The 19,185-nt window shown below is 37.5% G+C and overlaps 2 protein-coding genes across 2 annotated transcripts; one reads left to right on the plus strand and one right to left on the minus strand.

Moving 5' to 3' along the window:
• Positions 1-320: 320 nt before the first annotated feature.
• Positions 321-17,865, minus strand: LOC110883887 (UBX domain-containing protein 1). The gene is made up of 10 exons (XM_022131548.2): positions 17,713-17,865; positions 10,071-10,147; positions 9,814-9,893; positions 8,560-8,620; positions 8,357-8,424; positions 7,651-7,732; positions 6,838-6,921; positions 6,656-6,754; positions 6,034-6,153; positions 321-571 (listed from the first exon to the last, which is right to left on the minus strand). The coding sequence occupies exons 1-10, from the start codon at positions 17,804-17,806 to the stop codon at positions 383-385; spliced, it is 954 nt and encodes a 317-aa protein (XP_021987240.1). The 5' UTR covers positions 17,807-17,865; the 3' UTR covers positions 321-382.
• On the plus strand, positions 1,215-3,098 carry LOC110883886 (vacuolar protein-sorting protein BRO1). The gene is made up of 2 exons (XM_022131547.2): positions 1,215-2,585; positions 2,822-3,098. Exons 1-2 carry the CDS (start codon positions 1,355-1,357, stop codon positions 2,854-2,856), a joined length of 1,266 nt encoding a protein of 421 aa, XP_021987239.2. The 5' UTR covers positions 1,215-1,354; the 3' UTR covers positions 2,857-3,098.
• Positions 17,866-19,185: the final 1,320 nt, after the last annotated feature.

The following is a 19,185-nucleotide window of genomic DNA, read 5'->3' on the forward strand; positions in this document are numbered from 1 at the left end:
CTTGGTCGAGGGTCTCTTTGGAAGCATCTTCTCTATCTCTAGGACTGGGGATAGAGGTAAGGTTCGGTTTTATCGTTTGCGGCGATAAATAAATATCGGTACTGGTACTGGTACTGTGACGATCTGAACCGATTGATACCGAACATCGGTGCCGGTAGCGGTGTTCGTTTTTATCGTTTTCGGTCGATGTAAAACACGTGTTGGTTTCTATATCGAGTGTATGTATCGTACCAGTACTGTAACGAACCGAACTGATACCCATTGAATGCTCGTAGTAACGTAACGGGCAAATATAATCTAGTTATGTAAAATGACAACATACTTTAAATATAAAACAATGAAAGTTGTTATTGTAGAAATATGTATGAATTTACATGACTATTCAATCTTGTGTTGATAGAAGTCCAAAGAAGGGATTTGTTATAGCAGACTGCAATATGTTCCCGGCTGATTTAAAAACCGCAATGTCAAACATCTCTCTCGGAAGAACCAGATACTTGCCATCTTCGACTCTTTTAAACCCGCAAAGCTCGAGAAACCTTACACCTTGTTCATATATCCCCACTCTTTCCTGTTTTTTCAATCACAAGCATGACAATCAAATGGTTCATAAGTCACCAAAGTGTAACTTTTATTCATAATTATTTTATTTATTGAACTAGATTATAACTCATTAATTGGACTTACTAAATACTTATAAGGAATATTGGATTTTAATAATCCCAATTATTCGTCGTTGGCCGCCAACAGTCCCAACTTAAAAAATAATCATTGGCAGTCCCAACTATTAACATATTGGCCTCCAATGGAACTATTAACATATTGGCCTCCAATGGACCCTGACTAATATAACCCTAACGTCGTTAGTCTCCAGTCGCCGTAAAAGTGTTTTTGGCCGGAAAACTCAACCTGTTCGTCCCAAACCTCTTTGTAACCTTAGATCGAACCTTTAGGATCCTTTTTTCTGGCCAAAAACGTTTTTCCGGTGACCGGAGACTAACAACATTAGGGTTCTGTTAGTCAGGGTCCATTGAAGGCCAATATGTTAATATTAGCCGAAGATATTGTCAATCAAAGTCAGCCGAAGAATATGCCACTGACTGTTATTATTCTCATTCAAAGATTGCTATTATATTGATTATAGTTGCCTTGTATATAGGAGGAAAGTTAGGTAGTTGCCTTGTATATAGAAGGAAAGTTAGGTAGGCACATCTTTATATATTCTGTACGTTGTATCATTCTTCAATAACAACAATATACACATTCACATGGTATCACAGCCATTCCTTTCCTGAACACTTCTGCCGCACCTTTTATTTTTTTTTTCTTCCTTCCTGTGTTTTACGAAGCACCCATGGCTGACAAGCAGCCCTCTTCAGCCGATAACCCCACAAAACCTCTACATCCAGTATACACAGTCACTAACATACAAAACAAAGTTCGTGTCTTAGACGGCGACAAAGTCACCTACTCCGATTGGGTGAAACTATTCAAACTCCACGCCCTTGCCTACGATGTTCTGTCCCATATTGATGGCTCCGCACCACCGTCCTCAACTGATCCGACTTACGAGTCGTGGTCGAAGATTGACGCCATTGTCCTACAATGGATACTTGGCACTTTATCGGATACTTACGTTAAACGTGTTATTGATAATGTAGGTACAGCACAACAAGCGTGGGATAGGCTTCACACGGTTTTCCTCAACAACAAAAATGCACGTGCCGCCACTCTCGAGCATGCCTTCACTACAACTACCATGGCCTCCTGCTCGTCTCTCAATGACTACTTCCAACGCATGAAAGACCTCGCTGACCAACTCAATGATGTTGATCACCCGGTAAGCGAATCCCGTTTAGTCCTCCAGATGGTTACCGGTTTACCGCAAGAGTACGACACTGTCGCCTCCTTTATCACCCAAGCCGAAAAATCTTGGGATGATGCCCGTGATATGATTGAACGCGAACAGCGTCGCCAAGCCGCTAGGCAATCTATACACACGGCTCTCTCAATTACCAATGCTGCACCAAACCAAAACACACCTCCCACTCCATCACCGAACCCGACCCCTCCTCCACCTTACCACCCCGCTCAAACCTATGACACCCGCAACCACACTCAATCCCAAAACCGTGGCCGAGGCCGTGGCCGAAGCTCCTACCGGGGCCGAGGTCGTGGTCGCTACCAATTTTATTCTCAAACTCAGCCAACATACCAACACTTCCAGACCCAAAACCCACCACCCAATTACCCTCCATCACCTGCCCCATATCCTTGGTGGGCCGCTCCACCACCCTGTCCACATCCGGCCCAGGCTCCATGGGCTCCCACCTGGACCCGTCCAGCCCACAACACACACACTCAACCGACTGCCAACCCACCCCCGAACCACTCTGGCTACGGCCTCACCCATCCAACCATACCCTACACCTTTCCTGCCCCACCCGAGTACCAAACAAATCCACCAGTGGACCCTCTCCAACCAACCGAACTTGGCACCGCTTTATCCGCCTTAACTATCAACTCACCAGTGCCAATGTGGAATATGGATACGGGTGCTTCTTCACATCTCACCGCGGACCCAGGTAAAATCGAATCCTTTTTATCAAATTCAGTTAATGCTAACATTTTAGTTGGTAATGGCCAATCTTTGCCAATTTTGGGATCGGGTAAGGGCTACCACAAAACACCTAACACTACTTACCATTTAAATAATATCCTTTATGCCCCCTCAGTTGTAAAAGACCTAATTTCTGTCCGAAAATTTACCCGGGATAACCTTGTATCTGTTGAATTTGACCCATATGGTTTTACTTTGAAGGATCTCAAGACTGGACAACCTCTTTCACGCCATGATAGCACCGGTGACCTTTACCCATTCACCCCACCTCGTCAAGTCCTTTTAGTAGCTGAATCAAATAAGTGGCACGATCGTCTTGGACATCCTGGCACACAAGTTTTAAAATTTCTTTCTAGCATTTTTCATATTCCTTGTAATGAACAATCGTTTGGTTTTTGTGACTCTTGCCATTTATCTAACAGTAAACGGCTTTCTTTTGTTGGTTCAAATTCCTTTACATATGCTCCATTTGATATAATTCATTGCGATTTATGGACATCACCCGTCCTGAGTAATGCTGCTTATAAATATTATATGGTTTTAGTTGATAATTTTTCTAATTACGTTTGGGTGTACCCGTTAAAATTCAAGTCCGAAACTTTTCCCACTTTTGTTAAATTTCATAAATTCATCCAAACACAATTTCACAAAAATATCAAAGCTTTTCAATGTGACTTAGGGGGAGAATTTGATAACCACGCTTTTCACAATTTTGCATCCTCCAACGGTTTTACTTTTCGTTTCTCATGTCCTCAAACCTCGCAACAAAACGGGCGCTCGGAACGTATGATTCGCCGTATCAACGATATCATACGCGCCCTCCTCACCCATGCTCACCTCCCTCCTACATTTTGGGTTGAGGCTCTTCACACCGCCGCTTACCTTCACAACATTCTCCCCACCACCCGCCTCAATTATAACACCCCCACTTTTGCCTTGTACCTCTGTCACCCCACATACGATCACCTTCGGGTTTTCGGGTGTGCCTGTTACCCAAATTTTTCTGCCACTGAATCAAATAAACTAAACCCACGGTCTGTCCGGTGCATCTTCTTGGGCTACCCACCTAATTTTCGTGGTTATCGTTGCCTAGATCCTTCAACTGGTAAAGTCCATATTTCCCGCCATGTGGATTTTGACGAGTCCACATTTCCCTTCCCTCACACCACCTCACCCAACACTTACACATTTTTAGATGATGAAACATTACCCACTGCCACCTTTCGTTTTCCTACCACCGGCCCAACCCAATCAACCAGCCCACCCACTCATTCAGGCCCAATAACCTCACCCCAACACTCTAGTCCACCAACGATCCCTCATGCAAACCCTGGCCCATCCACTATCACCCACTCCACTCCCGTAACCGGACCTCAAACCAACCAACCCACAGACACCACTCCCCACGCACCTCCACTACCACCGGTACCTCCAACTCAAAACTCACACCACATGACCACTAGGGGGAAAGATGGCACACTTAAACCAAATCCTAAATATACCCTAACCGCACCAAAAGCCGAACATATCTCTCCCGTCCCCACCTCCCACCTTAAAGCTCTAACTGACCCTCATTGGCAACAGGCTATGCTAACTGAATATAAAGCACTAATTGATAATGATACTTGGGATTTGGTTCCCCGGCCCGCTGACCATCCCATTATTCGGTGCATGTGGCTATTCCGCCATAAATTTAAGCAGGATGGCAGTTTAGAACGGTACAAAGCCCGGCTTGTTGTTAATGGAAAATCACAAACTGTTGGGATTGACTGTCAGGACACGTTTAGCCCAGTTGTTAAACCAGCTACCATCCGCACAGTTCTATCTGTTGCTCTTACTAACAACTGGCCTATTCATCAACTTGACGTCAAGAATGCTTTCTTACATGGTAACCTACAGGAGACAGTTTACATGTTCCAGCCACCGGGTTTTACTGACTCAAGTAAACCCAATCATGTTTGTCGGTTACGCAAATCTTTATATGGCCTCAAACAGGCACCTCGGGCATGGTTCCAACGGTTCTACAATTTTATCACCTCTCGCGGGTTCAAGGGTAGCATTTGCGACAGTTCGTTGTTTGTGTTTCGACAGGGAAGTCACACCGCATACTTGTTACTTTATGTTGATGATATAATTTTAACAGCTTCTTCCGATACACTGCTGAAAAACATTATCGGACAACTCTCACGAGAGTTCGCAATGTCCGACCTCGGAGCACTTCATCATTTTTTGGGAATATCCGTACGCCGTGACACTCAAGGCCTATTTTTATCTCAGTCACAATATGCTCGGGATATTTTACATCGTGCGAACATGACCGATTGTAAACCCTGTAACACACCGGTTGACACGGCTTCAAAATTAAGTGCTGAAGACGGCGATTTGTTACCCGATGGTTCTCTCTATCGCAGTCTAGCCGGGGCTCTCCAGTATCTTACATTTACTCGCCCTGACATCTCCTACGCCGTGCAACAAGTCTGTCTATTCATGCATGCTCCACGGGACTCGCACTTTGCTTTCTTGAAACGCATCATACGTTACATCAAAGGCACACTTGATTATGGTTTACGGCTAACACCATCCACCCCATCTTCTCTTGTTGCCTACTCTGACGCGGACTGGGCCGGCTGTCCAGATTCTCGCCGATCTACATCCGGCTTTTGTGTCTTCCTCGGTAACAATCTGATTTCTTGGTCCTCTAAACGACAACAGACTGTCTCTCGATCAAGTGCCGAGGCTGAATATAGAGGTGTTGCGAATGCTGTTGCCGAAACTAGCTGGTTGCGTAATTTATTATTAGAATTACATATTCCCATAACACGTGCTACTATCGTTTATTGTGATAATATTTCAGCAGTGTATCTGTCAGACAACCCAGTTCAACATCAACGGACTAAACACGTGGAGCTTGACATACATTTTGTCCGTGAAAAGGTTCGCATGGGTCAAGTTCGAGTTCTTCATGTGCCCGCCTCCTATCAATACGCAGATATATTCACTAAAGGCCTCTCAAGACAACTGTTTGAAAATTTCCGTTCTAGCTTGACCGTATGTCTTCACTCCCGGTCCAGCTAAGGGGGAGTATTAGCCGAAGATATTGTCAATCAAAGTCAGCCGAAGAATATGCCACTGACTGTTATTATTCTCATTCAAAGATTGCTATTATATTGATTATAGTTGCCTTGTATATAGGAGGAAAGTTAGGTAGTTGCCTTGTATATAGGAGGAAAGTTAGGTAGGCACATCTTTATATATTCTGTACGTTGTATCATTCTTCAATAACAACAATATACACATTCACAGTTAATAGTTGGGATTGCCAGTGGTTATTTTTGAAGTTTGGACTGTTGGCAGCAAATGACGAATAATTGTGATTATTAAAATCCAATATTACTATTTATAAAAGATGATACCTTAAAAGCGGGATTACTCATTCGGATCTTCCTGAATTTATCCTCATCAGGATCTCTTGCAACATTTCTGACATAAATTAGAAGAGTCTCAAAAGCTCTCTTCACTTTGAAACCATCATCCTATATATTGCATAAAAACTAAAAGATTACTAACAAAGATTTGGTAGTTAATATTAGGGGAGTAATCTAATAATTTACATTGAGATAGTTGGTAAACGGGCAACAAGCTGTGCCGCTACCCCTTTTTGAATAGCAAAACTAAGCCTTTTAAAAACTACGTTCATAGATCTCGGGGTCATAACATTACTATGCATGACCCTTTGAACTCGACTAAGTAGCTCCACGCCTCTGGCGCCAGAAAACCAAAAGTATCAAAAGCAAATGGGATAAACACGTGCTGGTTGTTAAGGCACGCTTTCTCATGCTTGATCACTTTACCCGAAGCAGCCTTTACTAACTAATAATTTATAAATAGATACTAGCATAGTTGATAATAGAAATATAATTCAAATTTCAAATTTAAATACTTCAACAACATATAATAAGAAATTAAGAATGCCCCTTTTTGGTCATTTTATAAGTTAACACTTTAATTTATAAATTTTGTGACGCGAAGACTTACCTTATTGTGTCGCCTGATCGACCTTAAACATTCTCTCATGAGATCTACCTTAGTTGTCGAATTAACACGAACCTCAGTAGACATACCAGGCAACATTTTCTGTTTTTCAATAATTTAAAATTTCATTGTAGATTAAATAATATTTAAAATCTTAGATATCAAAACATGATACTAAAGCTTGCCTTATTTTCTTGAACCGTAGGCGTGCTGGTCGTAAGTGATGCATGATTTTGCAGAGGTAATCCAAGCCTCCCCCTTCTTTCTGCCTAAGGCATAAAGAACACCACAGATTAAGAAAAAAAATTGGAAAATTAAACACCTGAAAATAGAGTTCAACCCGTTAGGGGTGCAAACGAGCCGAGCTACTCGTGAGCTACTAGAGCTCGGCTCGAAAAAAAGCTCGAATGAGCCGAGCTTAAACGAGCTCGAGCCCGAGCCTAAAAACAAGCTCGAGCCCGAGCCTAAAAACAAGCTCGTTTACTAAACGAGCCCGAGCCCGAGTTTCGCTTATCGAACTCGAGACGGCTCGCGAGCTTAATCGAGCTTTTTGTTTATATATTTTTTTATTAATATATTAAACATATATTTATATAATAATAATTACCATTTATATAAATATAAATACTAAACTATATGTATAATAATAATTATAATTAAAATAAATTAATTAATAAATACTAAACGAGTCGAGCCCGAGCCGAGCTCGAGCTTGAAAAATTACATTCGAGCCGAGCTCGAGCTTCAGAAATAAAGCTCGAATCGAGCCGAGCTCGAGCCCGAGCTTTCATATGTTAAACGAGCTCGAGCTCGAGCCTGGTCGAGCTCGGGCTCGGCTCGGCTCGTTTGCACCCCTACGTTTGACCCATGTCTCTTTACGATTTTTTTTGCTTTGACCCGTTCCTAAAATTTACCCATTTTGACCCGTTACGAAAAAATCAACAACCGATAGTCTGCATAGTGTCAGCATGGAGGGAAAAATGCAATTCAGCGGTAACCTTGTCGTGTTGTAATTTTTGTCGAATTTTTTCTCGTGCTCTATTTTCTTCTTCTTTCTCTGCTTTCCGCAAGGCTATATAACTGATTATAATGTATTGATTGAAGCAAAATGTATAGAAAAAAAAATTAGAGTTAACTTTCGTTTTGCTCCCTGTGGTTTGGTCATTTTAACGGTTTTGCTCCAATATTTTAAAAATAGCCATTTTCCTCCCTGATCTTTTGAGTTTGTCGCCAGTTTGCTCCCTGGCTCTTACTCAGTTAAAACGTTCAATTAAAAGTAGGGGTATTTCGGTAATTTACTCCATGGCTCTAACTCATTTAAAACATTTAGTTAAAAGTCGCGGCAGTCATGGTCGGCAGGTGGTGGTGGATGGTTGTGGATGGTGGTGGCCGGTAGAAAGAGTGGTTGGAAAGATGGGGGATCAGAAAAGAATTACTTATATACATGTAAATAAACAAGTTATAGGTTTATTTAGGTAAAAAGACTTACATGTCCTTGCTTTTATCTATAAAACTACCAAAATACCCTTCTAGTTAATGGATTTTTTGGATGGGGTTAGAGGCGGGGAGCAAAATGACGATAAGTTAGAAAAATCAGGGAGGAAAATGACTATTTTTAAACTATTGGGGCAAAACCGTTAAAATGACCAAATCACAGGGAGCAAAATGGAAGTAAAAGCAACAACAGGATTTCTAGCAAGAGACCGTTTTCTTTCGTTTTCTTCTGCAATTTTCTTTGCTTCTTGCAGTTCTTTTCCTGCCCGAATTCTTTCCTATAAATGTGAAAGAAAGAGATAAAATCATAAAATCCTTCATATTAATTTTAAATTTAAAAGAAGATAAAAGTTTTGGTGGGCCGGGTCAATCTAACCCGACCCGACCCAACCTGTGTTAGTCGTTTACAATACCTTCTCTCTACTTGACGCCGCTTTCACATCTTCTTCCTTGTTCGTTTTTCTTGATTTTTCTCTGTGATTGTGCATAGACAAGTGTTTGGTACAAAAAATAAGCAATCATGAGTTTTGTGAATAACCAAACAAATAATTATCCTTATATTAAAAAACCAACGAAATGAATAGTAATAAATAATAAATATTAAAAAGAGAGAAATGAATTAACAGTAATAAAAATAGAAAAAAACCAACGAAATGAACAGTAATAAATAATAAATATTAAAAAGAGAGAAATGAATTAACTGTAATAAAAATAGAAATGAATGAATAGTATCGGGTACCGGTACCGGTATCAAATTTACCAAACTGAGTGTATTTTCGGTATTCGTTCGGCACTGGTATTCATCGGGTTTTACCCTCAAATACCGGTGCCGTACCAGTATCGACCGTATCAAGCTATACTGTACCAGGTATATTCGGTACCGGTACCCACTTTTGGGGATTTCGGTAACGGAATTTTCGGTACCGATTGGTACCGAGCTCATCAAATCCTGTAGCAACGTAGCAATGCAAGTCATTGCACAGTTTAGATTACTTCTCATACACACAGTAAGTAAACTGTGTTTCGTTTGAATGAGGTTTTATATACACAACAGCTTATTTTGTTTTATTTTTTGTCTTTTACGTAACGAATGAATTGTAGCATGTAAAATAAACTTGGATATTTAGATTATTGATGAGCAAATCGTATCAAATCCTGTAATCAAACTGGTATCGTATCGGTACCAATTTGGTACCCACCTTTTGGCGTTTTCAGAATCGTTACTTTCGGTTCGACACCGGTCTAGCACCATACCTATATTTATTGATTTTTACATTCAAATACCATACCGTATTGTACCGAGCATTTTCGGTGCCGGTACCTAATTTCGATGATTTTCCGGATCGGTACTTTCGGTGCCGTTACTGGTACCGAGCTCATCCATATTTTAACGTGTTAGCACCGTAATAACTGAACTGAAAACAACCGAAATTCCAACGTGTAGGACGTGTGGGTCCTATTATCATTATATATTAGGTTATTTAAAATCGCTTTTTTTGGACGGATTGAGTATCCTTTTCATGACATTTTTATTTATGTTTTGATATTCGGTATTTGCTTGCCGTTACTGAATTGGGTCCCCGCCGCAACGCGCAGGTAGAAATTTAACTAGTTATTATTAATAATATCATTAGTATTGAATACAGTAAAACTCATGAATAACTAACCTTAGCTTTTGTGCTGTTAGCTTCACTTGTTCTGATACAAAAGAAACCTCACTATCCTCAATTTCGATTTTTAACGGAACCTAACGGGACAACAAAAATGTTGAAAAAAAAAATAAACATGTCATATGAACTCATGAAATGGTATTCGTTTGGCGAGTTATTTACGGTAATTTTTAATGAGCTATAACAAGCTAAAAAGTAAAAAACTTCATATGAAGTCATAAATTGAAATAAGTATGAAAACAAGTGAATCATACTGAGGGCATTTGATCAATGTCAGGGTCATCCTCATGATCAACAATCCAGTTAATAGCATCCTCCAAACTAGAGTTACCTTGAAAAAAAAAAGATTATGATGAGAAATTAGAATACCTATAAAGTGCAATAATCTTATTGTTCGAGTAAAATACATTTTTGGTGACGTTAGTGACATCAAGTCATTTTAGTTTAATTGGATTTACGTAAGACCAAAGGACGAGTTTGAGCGACAGAGTTTATGCTGAAGGTAACCAAATAACTGCCAACCGTTTTAACCCTCTTTCACGAAACATCGTGTCATTTCAACTAAACGTTGTGGTGGTCTCCAACTATAAACGCAAGTATTTAGTCAATTATGGTATACGTTTTCAAAACAGAAAACATATACTCGTTCTTGATCTTTTTAAATAACCGATCAAGATTTCAAAAATACCATCGAAATACTTTGATCTAACTATATGATGTTGGTTCAGTTCTGTTTATACATGAAGGAAAACATGAAAACATACCTGATTGCATCAGTACAGGCCAGCAGAGAATCCAGATGTAGTCGCAGCATTAGGTTCGACATGATTGTCAGCTTGATCTGGTTCCTCCTTAGGGTGCAATCTAATGATGGTGATAAGAGAAACCGATAAAGGGTAATCGGTTTGGAGAGAGAGGTTGATTGATGTTATGGCTTATGGGGTCTGTGAATTGTGAAACTGAGTAACCCTTAAACCTCCACATAACTCTCCTTATATAAGCACCCAGGAGGAAACCTAATTAGTTACTAAGGGTAATATGGTCCATCAACAATTACCAACTAATTAAATAATAGGTTCTAATATATTTTGATCTCTATAATGTAAATGATTAAGATGGCTATAGATTAAATATTAATACTTAATATATTTAATCTTACATTCTCCCACTTAGCCGAGTAATCATTTACTATGAGTATTAGATAAGCCTGATCAGGAGTTAACACTCATTTTAGCCTTAAACAAGTACTATAGCAGAGAAATACAGCCGTTGAATCATTATGCGACTCAGGACCCCCATTAATCATACTATAGCCTTAATTTAAAACCTAATCATCATGATCAAAATACACGTAAGCCCTTTGTTTGATTTGTAACTTTTATTTGTCTATATGCCATTATACCGGTTGAACATATTCTAACAGACATACAAAATCAAACTTGAGGAAAGTTAACTAATACTTAGTCATTCATAGTACGATATGCGGTTGCGCATGGCCATTAATTAATACCCGTCTATGAGCTCTCTTAATAAGACTTATGGGTAATAGCCCTTCAGTTATAGGATCCTTAAGCATATCATGAATGTATTCGATACAAAACTTAGTTTCCTCAATTCGTTCATAAACGAATAATTAATTGCGTATCGAAACTTAATGCAGCACCTCTTGAACTGTTACTGTTCAAGGAGTTATGGTGGCTGACTTTATCACACTAATTCTTCAAAACATTATATGGAGTTAATAAACTTATGAGTCCACTGATTAAATTTCCAACAACATTTAGTGACCATGTTATGTCGTTATAACTTAGGTTGTTAATATCAGTGCATTATGACTCCTCCATGAAATAGGTTTTGTCTGCTGACATAAAGATATACCCGAAACTGCATTTTATAATCTTTGAATATCTCAAAGTTAGAGTAATAAACCGGTTTTAATTCTCACTTCTTCTTTAAATTGTAGTCTCTCGTTTCTTTTAAAGATATTGTAATACTCCATTAGATGCTACACATTAATCTAGACGTATCTAGTGTGTTGCAATATGAGTAATATTTAAACGAGTATAGACTTAAACTTACATAAGGCTTCTAATTAATGAAGCATAAATAAATAATCTCATTTATCCTATTTTCCTCTAAAGGAGAGCAATATTGATTGTTACATATGTAAGGACCCATTTAATGTTAAACTTATGGAACGAAACTAATATCCCATTGGGTCTATCTCAGTATGTTATGATATCAATCACGTAAGAGATATCTCTGAGTTTTATTATATCAAAGTTTGTGTTAACAATGCTTTGACTTATGTAACATATGCTTGTCAAAGAATGTCATCTATATAGACAAGTTTATTTTAGTTGCTCCCACTCATCTTGAGGTAGGTACATTAATCCACTTGATTCTTGATGAAAATAATTACGTTAGCTTTTCATCACATTATGATGTTTGCATTAACCCATACATGGATATTATTGGCTTACAAACAAAGTGTTCTTTAACCTTCAGTTTGAAACTTTAGGTTGTTATCTAATGAACATGTAAATGTGTCAGTCATTTATTAGGGAAAATCGTTTTAATGTTCATCTAATGTAGCTTAAAACTATTATAAGCTACTAGAACAGTGATGATCCTCAAAGAAATCTTTTGTTAGATATGCAATAAAGATTCTTTAATAATTTATCTCTTCCTGAGTACAACCTTTGACAATCAATCATGCTTTTGAGTGTCTTAACGCTTATATTAGGATTTGGTTTAGTCATGAACACTCTTAGGTAACTTAATCAAATCCCAAACGTTATAAGAACACACAAAGTCAGTTTCACTATAAAACTGTTATATTCCATTCAAATGATTGATTTACACTAATGGCTTAATTTGAAGAGATAGGATCAGTAAACATTTCCAAAATCCCTTTCAACTTCAATTAGGGAGGTTATGTAATCATCAAAGTTAGTAGGCTTTTAAACCTAGATGACCTCCTGAGTTGATTATTGGGTTCATTAGAAGTTTCTACTTAATCTGGATTAGCCCTTGGTTAGGTTGCTATCATTTTCATTCTAAGTTTGTAAGAGTTGGTGCAGTATAGTGTACAAGAGGTGTAATCGGAGTTAAATTCGGAGTGAATTTAATGACACTCTTCCCCCCGCCTCTTGTATTCCTTGCAAGTCATAATAAGGACTTTGACTGCTCCCACTAACCTTAGAAATCTTTAGGAACTCAGCATGCTTAGGGTCAATACTTAACGACCAACAAATTCTAATAGAGAAAACAAATTAATGACATGAGTCGTTGTAGTTTCTCTTGTTGAGGATTATGTTAGTTTAGGTAAGAAATCTAAGTGCGCCCACAATTAAGCAACAATGAAACTTTTGTAAGAGTAGCATTAGATTTAAGGAGATAAGGTTTGATTGAACAGTGTCGTGATGGAGCGATGTCTTGTACAAGAGGTGTGAATTTAATGATACTCTTCCCCACCTCTTGCAACTATTGCAAGTTATTATTAAGACACTTAATGCTCCCACTGATCTTTAATATCTCTAGAATGCTACAAGAGAAGTTTCAATGAGCTACGTGACGTGGGAACCTATCACATATATGTTAGACTTTATGTGATTTCTTTAATGTCCAGATATCATAAGAAACTTTAGGAACATATTTAATAGAAATCTTATAAAGTATATGTATGAATAAATTTCTTCTAAGACCGTGGGCCATATGTGACAAAATTTAGATACAAGTTGATAGTCTGTTAAATGATAAATGAATTATGTCTGAATATTCCATTTGGAATAAGTTCCACAAATGTCAATGAATGACTTATGATGGACCCATGCTTATTCCCTAAGCCAAGTCATATTTTAGGGCTTTAACGTCATGATTTAAAATCACTTAAAATGAGATTGGATGGATAATCATCCTCATTAACCATGTCATGATTTCTCATGAATTTTGGTTCTAATGGATGAAATTTATAAGTCTCATTTTCCTTTTGTCAAATTCTCATTAGCATGATGACAAAAGTTGTGAAAAAAAAAAAAAAATAAGGTATCATCTAGTTTCATCTTAGTAATGTTTCTATCCAGATATTTAGAACAAATAAGAGGAGAGTTTAAGATAAGTGTGACTTTATGTTGACTATCCAAACCTCACAACCTTCATAACATTGCTTAATTATGATACTATATTCTGATTAATCAGAATATATAAGGTATCGAAAAGCGTTGTTGGAAGACTGTTCATTATGGTTCTTATAGGCTTAACATTTTATTTTGTCACTAACTCTCATGTTAGTTATTTGTCGAGTTCTGGTAAGGAAACGTATGGAACTAGAGTCAACTAATCATGTGTTAATTGGAATATTAAAATTATCAGACTTAAATATCATTAGTAAGTTACTATCTAATTAATTTATCCAACGGTTCTTTAGAATAATGGATAGTCTCGTTGCTTATGCCTAGTCTAATGACATAATTATGCAGTGAGATTTTCCCTTGAAGAACCTTAACGTTGGGATTAGCACTTGTAATTTGTCTATGGACCTTAGAACAATCCTCTTGTAAAGTTCTTAGTGGTTGTAAGGTGAATAACATCTTATTTTCCAGTTTCAAACATTTATTTCTATGTACATATGTTGCTTATCAACACACTCGTTATACTTTGGTACTTTTGAGTGTTATAGCTGATTTATAATGCATCAAATTGTACAAATGAAAACTTAGTATGTAATGTACTGGAAAATTTACTTATTTCCATGCGTAAGCCCTTAACTTTATGGGTCATGGTATTGTACATTATAATATATTCACATATACCACTTAACCATATAATTTATAATTAGTTAAATAAAGACATGCACCTTAGGAGTTCTTGTAATTGTTCCACAATGATAGATTAGTCTTAGGAAAAACTTAATCTGGAATAACTTTAGTGATAGCAATTATGTTAGAGAGTTCTTGATTATCATAAGAGACATCATGTTCGATTTATCCTAATCATCATGCTCTACTTTTCTTCTGTAGTGCCTTATCAGAAGAGAGCAATAAGGTTATCGTGTCTTAAGAGATAATCAAGGATTTAATTTAAGAGCTAATTCTTATAGAAACTTTAAATAAAGCAAAACATTTTAGGCTTAGGAATTAGAGTGGATGAGATATAGATTTATAGAAGAAAAATTATAGTGAGTAAAATTATGGGTACTAAGAATAAGGCAGACAAAATGATCACAAAAATTAATTGAGGATCATTAATATAAGGATCATTATGTGAAGAGGTTGTGATACGTCTATTACTAACATCAAAATAATAGACTACTTAAAATTCTACTTAAACGAAGACAAAACAGCTTTGGCCAGAAGTGTAATCATTTAAGCATATGTGCAAAGTGGTTGTAACAAATCAGCTTTGGCCAGAAATTGAGACAAACACTTTAGTTATGCACTTGTTGAATATGCCATCTATGAATGAATTAGATCAGCTTTGGCCAGAAATAAAGACATTCATGCTTATGATGCACACACAACATAGCTTTTCGTAATACTTGGATGATAAGTAGATGCATCAAGTCAGCTTTGGCCAGAAATGATGCATCAGAAGCTCATTCAAGTAAAGCCATTTTGGTTTCTGTAAAACATTATTTGATCCTCATTAATTAACTAAATAATTACAAAAACCAATAATTTAATAGCAAACCACCCGTTAGCGCGGATCGAACTCCGCGGTGAGTTCGCTGGGGGGTGCGGGGGACAGCGTGCCCCCGCCCGGGGTTCGGGGCGGAGCCCCGAAAAAATTTTTCCTTAGTTCACATTTAAACAGCTTAAAATAATGAGATTTCGAGTCGCAACCACGATTTCGACTAATGACGTTATGGTTGCGAGTCGCAACTACGGTTTCGACTAGTCACGTTATGGTTGCGAGTCGCAACTACGGTTTCGACTACTCACGTTATGGTTGCGAGTCGCAACCTCATGGTTGCGAGTGATGACGTTATGGTTGCGAGTAGCAACCTCATGGTTGCGAGTCATGACGTTATGGTTGCGAGTAGCAACCTCATGGTCTCGACTAATGACGTTATGGTTGCGAGTAGCAACCTCATGGTTGCGAGTAGCAACCTCATGGTTGCGAGTAGCAACCTCGTGGTCTCGAGTAGCAACCTCATGGTTGCGAGTAGCAACCTCATGTTCTCGAAACTTCCTGTTACAGCTGTTAATTGTGATGACATAACTGAAAATTCGAAATCTAAGGGATTATGGGATATTATTTCCTGTTTTAAAGTGATCTAATTTTATCAACATATTTCGAAAATAATAACTGTTTATCTAATAACAGTTTCGAATAAAAATTAAAAGATAAAATTAGATCAAACATGGAAAAAACACCCATTAATCCTAAATCATTCCAAATCATAACAGAATTTTCGAATTTTCACATGAACATGATGAACCCTAATCATAAAAAATAAAATTCTGGAACCCGAAACCTGAATTTTAATAGTTTTACTAAACAGATTTCGGCTAAAATTATAATCCAGTTAATTCGGTGAACAAAACAATTAATCTTTTCATCGAAATCATGATTTCGAGTCGATTCTTATGACTCGAAACCGGCTGTTAAGGTCATACGGTTTTTAAAGAAAAATTCCGTTTTCCAAGTTTCAATCCCAGAATTATGGATACGAAAACAGAACTGACTAATCAACATATGCTCTGATACCACATGTTGGTTCAGTTCTGTTTATACATGAAGGAAAACATGAAAACATACCTGATTGCATCAGTACAGGCCAGCAGAGAATCCAGATGTAGTCGCAGCATTAGGTTCGACATGATTGTCAGCTTGATCTGGTTCCTCCTTAGGGTGCAATCTAATGATGGTGATAAGAGAAACCGATAAAGGGTAATCGGTTTGGAGAGAGAGGTTGATTGATGTTATGGCTTATGGGGTCTGTGAATTGTGAAACTGAGTAACCCTTAAACCTCCACATAACTCTCCTTATATAAGCACCCAGGAGGAAACCTAATTAGTTACTAAGGGTAATATGGTCCATCAACAATTACCAACTAATTAAATAATAGGTTCTAATATATTTTGATCTCTATAATGTAAATGATTAAGATGGCTATAGATTAAATATTAATACTTAATATATTTAATCTTACATATGACATACATGATTCAGACAGATATCCATCACATTTCCAAACTACAAAACCTACACTTTTGATCCGTTTCCTTTTTAGCTATAGTTGTTTTACTGCTGGATATATAATTCAATGGACCCGTTAATAAGTAAACGGGTTGAAATTAATGAGTTTTAACATATACTTTTATAATAAAATAATATTTGTGTGGGGCAATTCCGCAAAATATCATATATACCTATGCAAAATTATAAATATCATACATACCTTTGCAAATTAGTTGAAATAACATATATATATATACCCAATTCATTGAAAAAAAATTAATAAATGACAATTTTACCCTTATTTTTCTAATACTTTGAAATCTCATACATATACATGACCTTTAACTTCAAATATTACATTTACTCATTTCTAGCATAATTTATTTAGCATAAATATTATATAAGGAGTATACTATCGATCATGGGTAAAAATAAAAAATAAATTAAAAAAAGGTAAAAGTAAATTTAAGCTAAAAATGTGTTATACTAATATATTAATTTAAAAGATGAGCATATATAATGAAATGTTGAAGTTAAAAAAAATAAAGGTAAAATGATCGATTATTTTTAATAAAAAGGTGACATCTGATATTTTAGTTTTAGTTGTGCATATATGAAATTTTCCAAGTTTGTAAGACTATATATATATGAAATTAATCTTCGTTCGTTGACTCGTTGTTGAATCAAAATGTTGCTAAAAATGGACTAACCTGAATAATAAAGTGCTCTCATTGCTCGGGGCAATGGAAACCCCATTTCCTCAAGTTCATCAACCAATTTCTTGTTTACTCCTTCAACATCCATTTCTCACCTTATTTTCTTTCTGGGAAATGAGAAGACAACCACCGATTAAAGTTTGTTGATGATCGATCAAATGCTGAAATGATTACCGCCATTATAGGGATGCTGATTCGTTACTTCACCGGATTATGTTTCCGGATTCATCTAGTCCTCTCAAACTCAAATCTTTGTGCGTCACGTGTTGTTGTTGTTCAGCTCGATTCTTTTTCGTATTTATACGTATCCCCAAATTTACGCCCCGCCTGCGGTATGCGCGTTACGGGGAAAGTGAAAGTGCACTAATTTTAACATTATTTTACTAAGTTCGTGAAAATAACGTTAAAAACTTAGGACGGTTAATCATGCGTCATGTGGTGACGTTGATAGCTAAAAGACAAAATGGCACATGCACTTAGAGATGAGCAAATCCCGATCCCGTCCCGATCCTGAAAATCCTGATCCCGAATTTCGCCAAAACTGGGTACCGATACCGATACCAAAATATGTCGATACGGTACGGTATCGGTATGGTAGTGGTATTTGAAGGGGTAAGGTCCCAAAATATGTCGATACGCTGGAGTCGGGTCAAGGAGAGAACCCCCCTTCTCCCCTTGACGAGACTAACGGTGTTCTGTTTTGCAGTGTTCACCGGAGAAGAAGATCTGTTCCTTCGAATCAAACGAGAGAGAACCAACCCTTTATGCAGAACCTAACCCACTAGATTATTTGATTCCGGTCATTTATCTAGTGTTTCTTCAGTACGGTAGTGGTATTTGAAGGTATAAGTCGGTATTTTACCGGTACCGTACCGAACCTATACTGATCCCGAAAATACCGATACCGAAAATGTCAAAAAGTGGATACCGTTTCCGGTACCGAAAAAATTCGATACGGTATTTTCGAGATCGGGATCGGTACGGGACGGGATCGGTATTTGATACCAAATGCTCATCCTTACATGCATTAATCGGTCTTTGTCCCGATTGCTAAGTGTTATGTGCGTTATGTTCAAAGCTTGATGCAAAACTACTATCGAGTTGTGGGTCTCACTGGAAGCAACGTAGATGTAAGGTTGTCTACATCTTATCCTTCTCAGACCCTACCTTTACTTTGTTATTGGTGTGATTTTACTGAGTATGATGATGATGATACGTATCCCCAAATTGCCATATTTCAAGTAGCCTCAAGATCAACGGCGTCCAATGAGTTGGTTTTTTTTTAGTCATACATAATTAATTTATTATATTTTTAGTAGTAACTTTATAAAATGTATCTTTGTAGAGTTTTTTTTAAGAATAAAAAAAATATAAGAATATATTTCAATGTGGGCATGGGTTCGAATCCTACGTATGACGCCAATGAAGAAACAAATCCTAGCCGGGTTAGTTTGGATCTATATCCAT

Source organism: Helianthus annuus, chromosome 10 (assembly GCF_002127325.2).
Source record: "Helianthus annuus cultivar XRQ/B chromosome 10, HanXRQr2.0-SUNRISE, whole genome shotgun sequence".
NCBI classification, from domain to species: domain Eukaryota; kingdom Viridiplantae; phylum Streptophyta; class Magnoliopsida; order Asterales; family Asteraceae; genus Helianthus; species Helianthus annuus.

Excerpts from the sequence above, each read along its gene's own strand:
- LOC110883886 (XM_022131547.2), top strand. The coding sequence starts at position 1,355 with ATGGCTGACAAGCAGCCCTCTTCAGCCGATAACCCCACAAAACCTCTA. Across the intron at positions 2,586-2,821 it reads ACATCTCACCGCGGACCCAG|GATCTCAAGACTGGACAACC; the intron begins GTAAAATCGAAT and ends TTTACTTTGAAG.
- LOC110883887 (XM_022131548.2), bottom strand. The coding sequence starts at position 17,806 with ATGGATGTTGAAGGAGTAAACAAGAAATTGGTTGATGAACTTGAGGAA. Across the intron at positions 6,755-6,837 it reads CTACGGTTCAAGAAAATAAG|AAAATGTTGCCTGGTATGTC; the intron begins GCAAGCTTTAGT and ends ATTGAAAAACAG. Across the intron at positions 6,154-6,655 it reads CGATCAGGCGACACAATAAG|GATGATGGTTTCAAAGTGAA; the intron begins GTAAGTCTTCGC and ends TGCAATATATAG.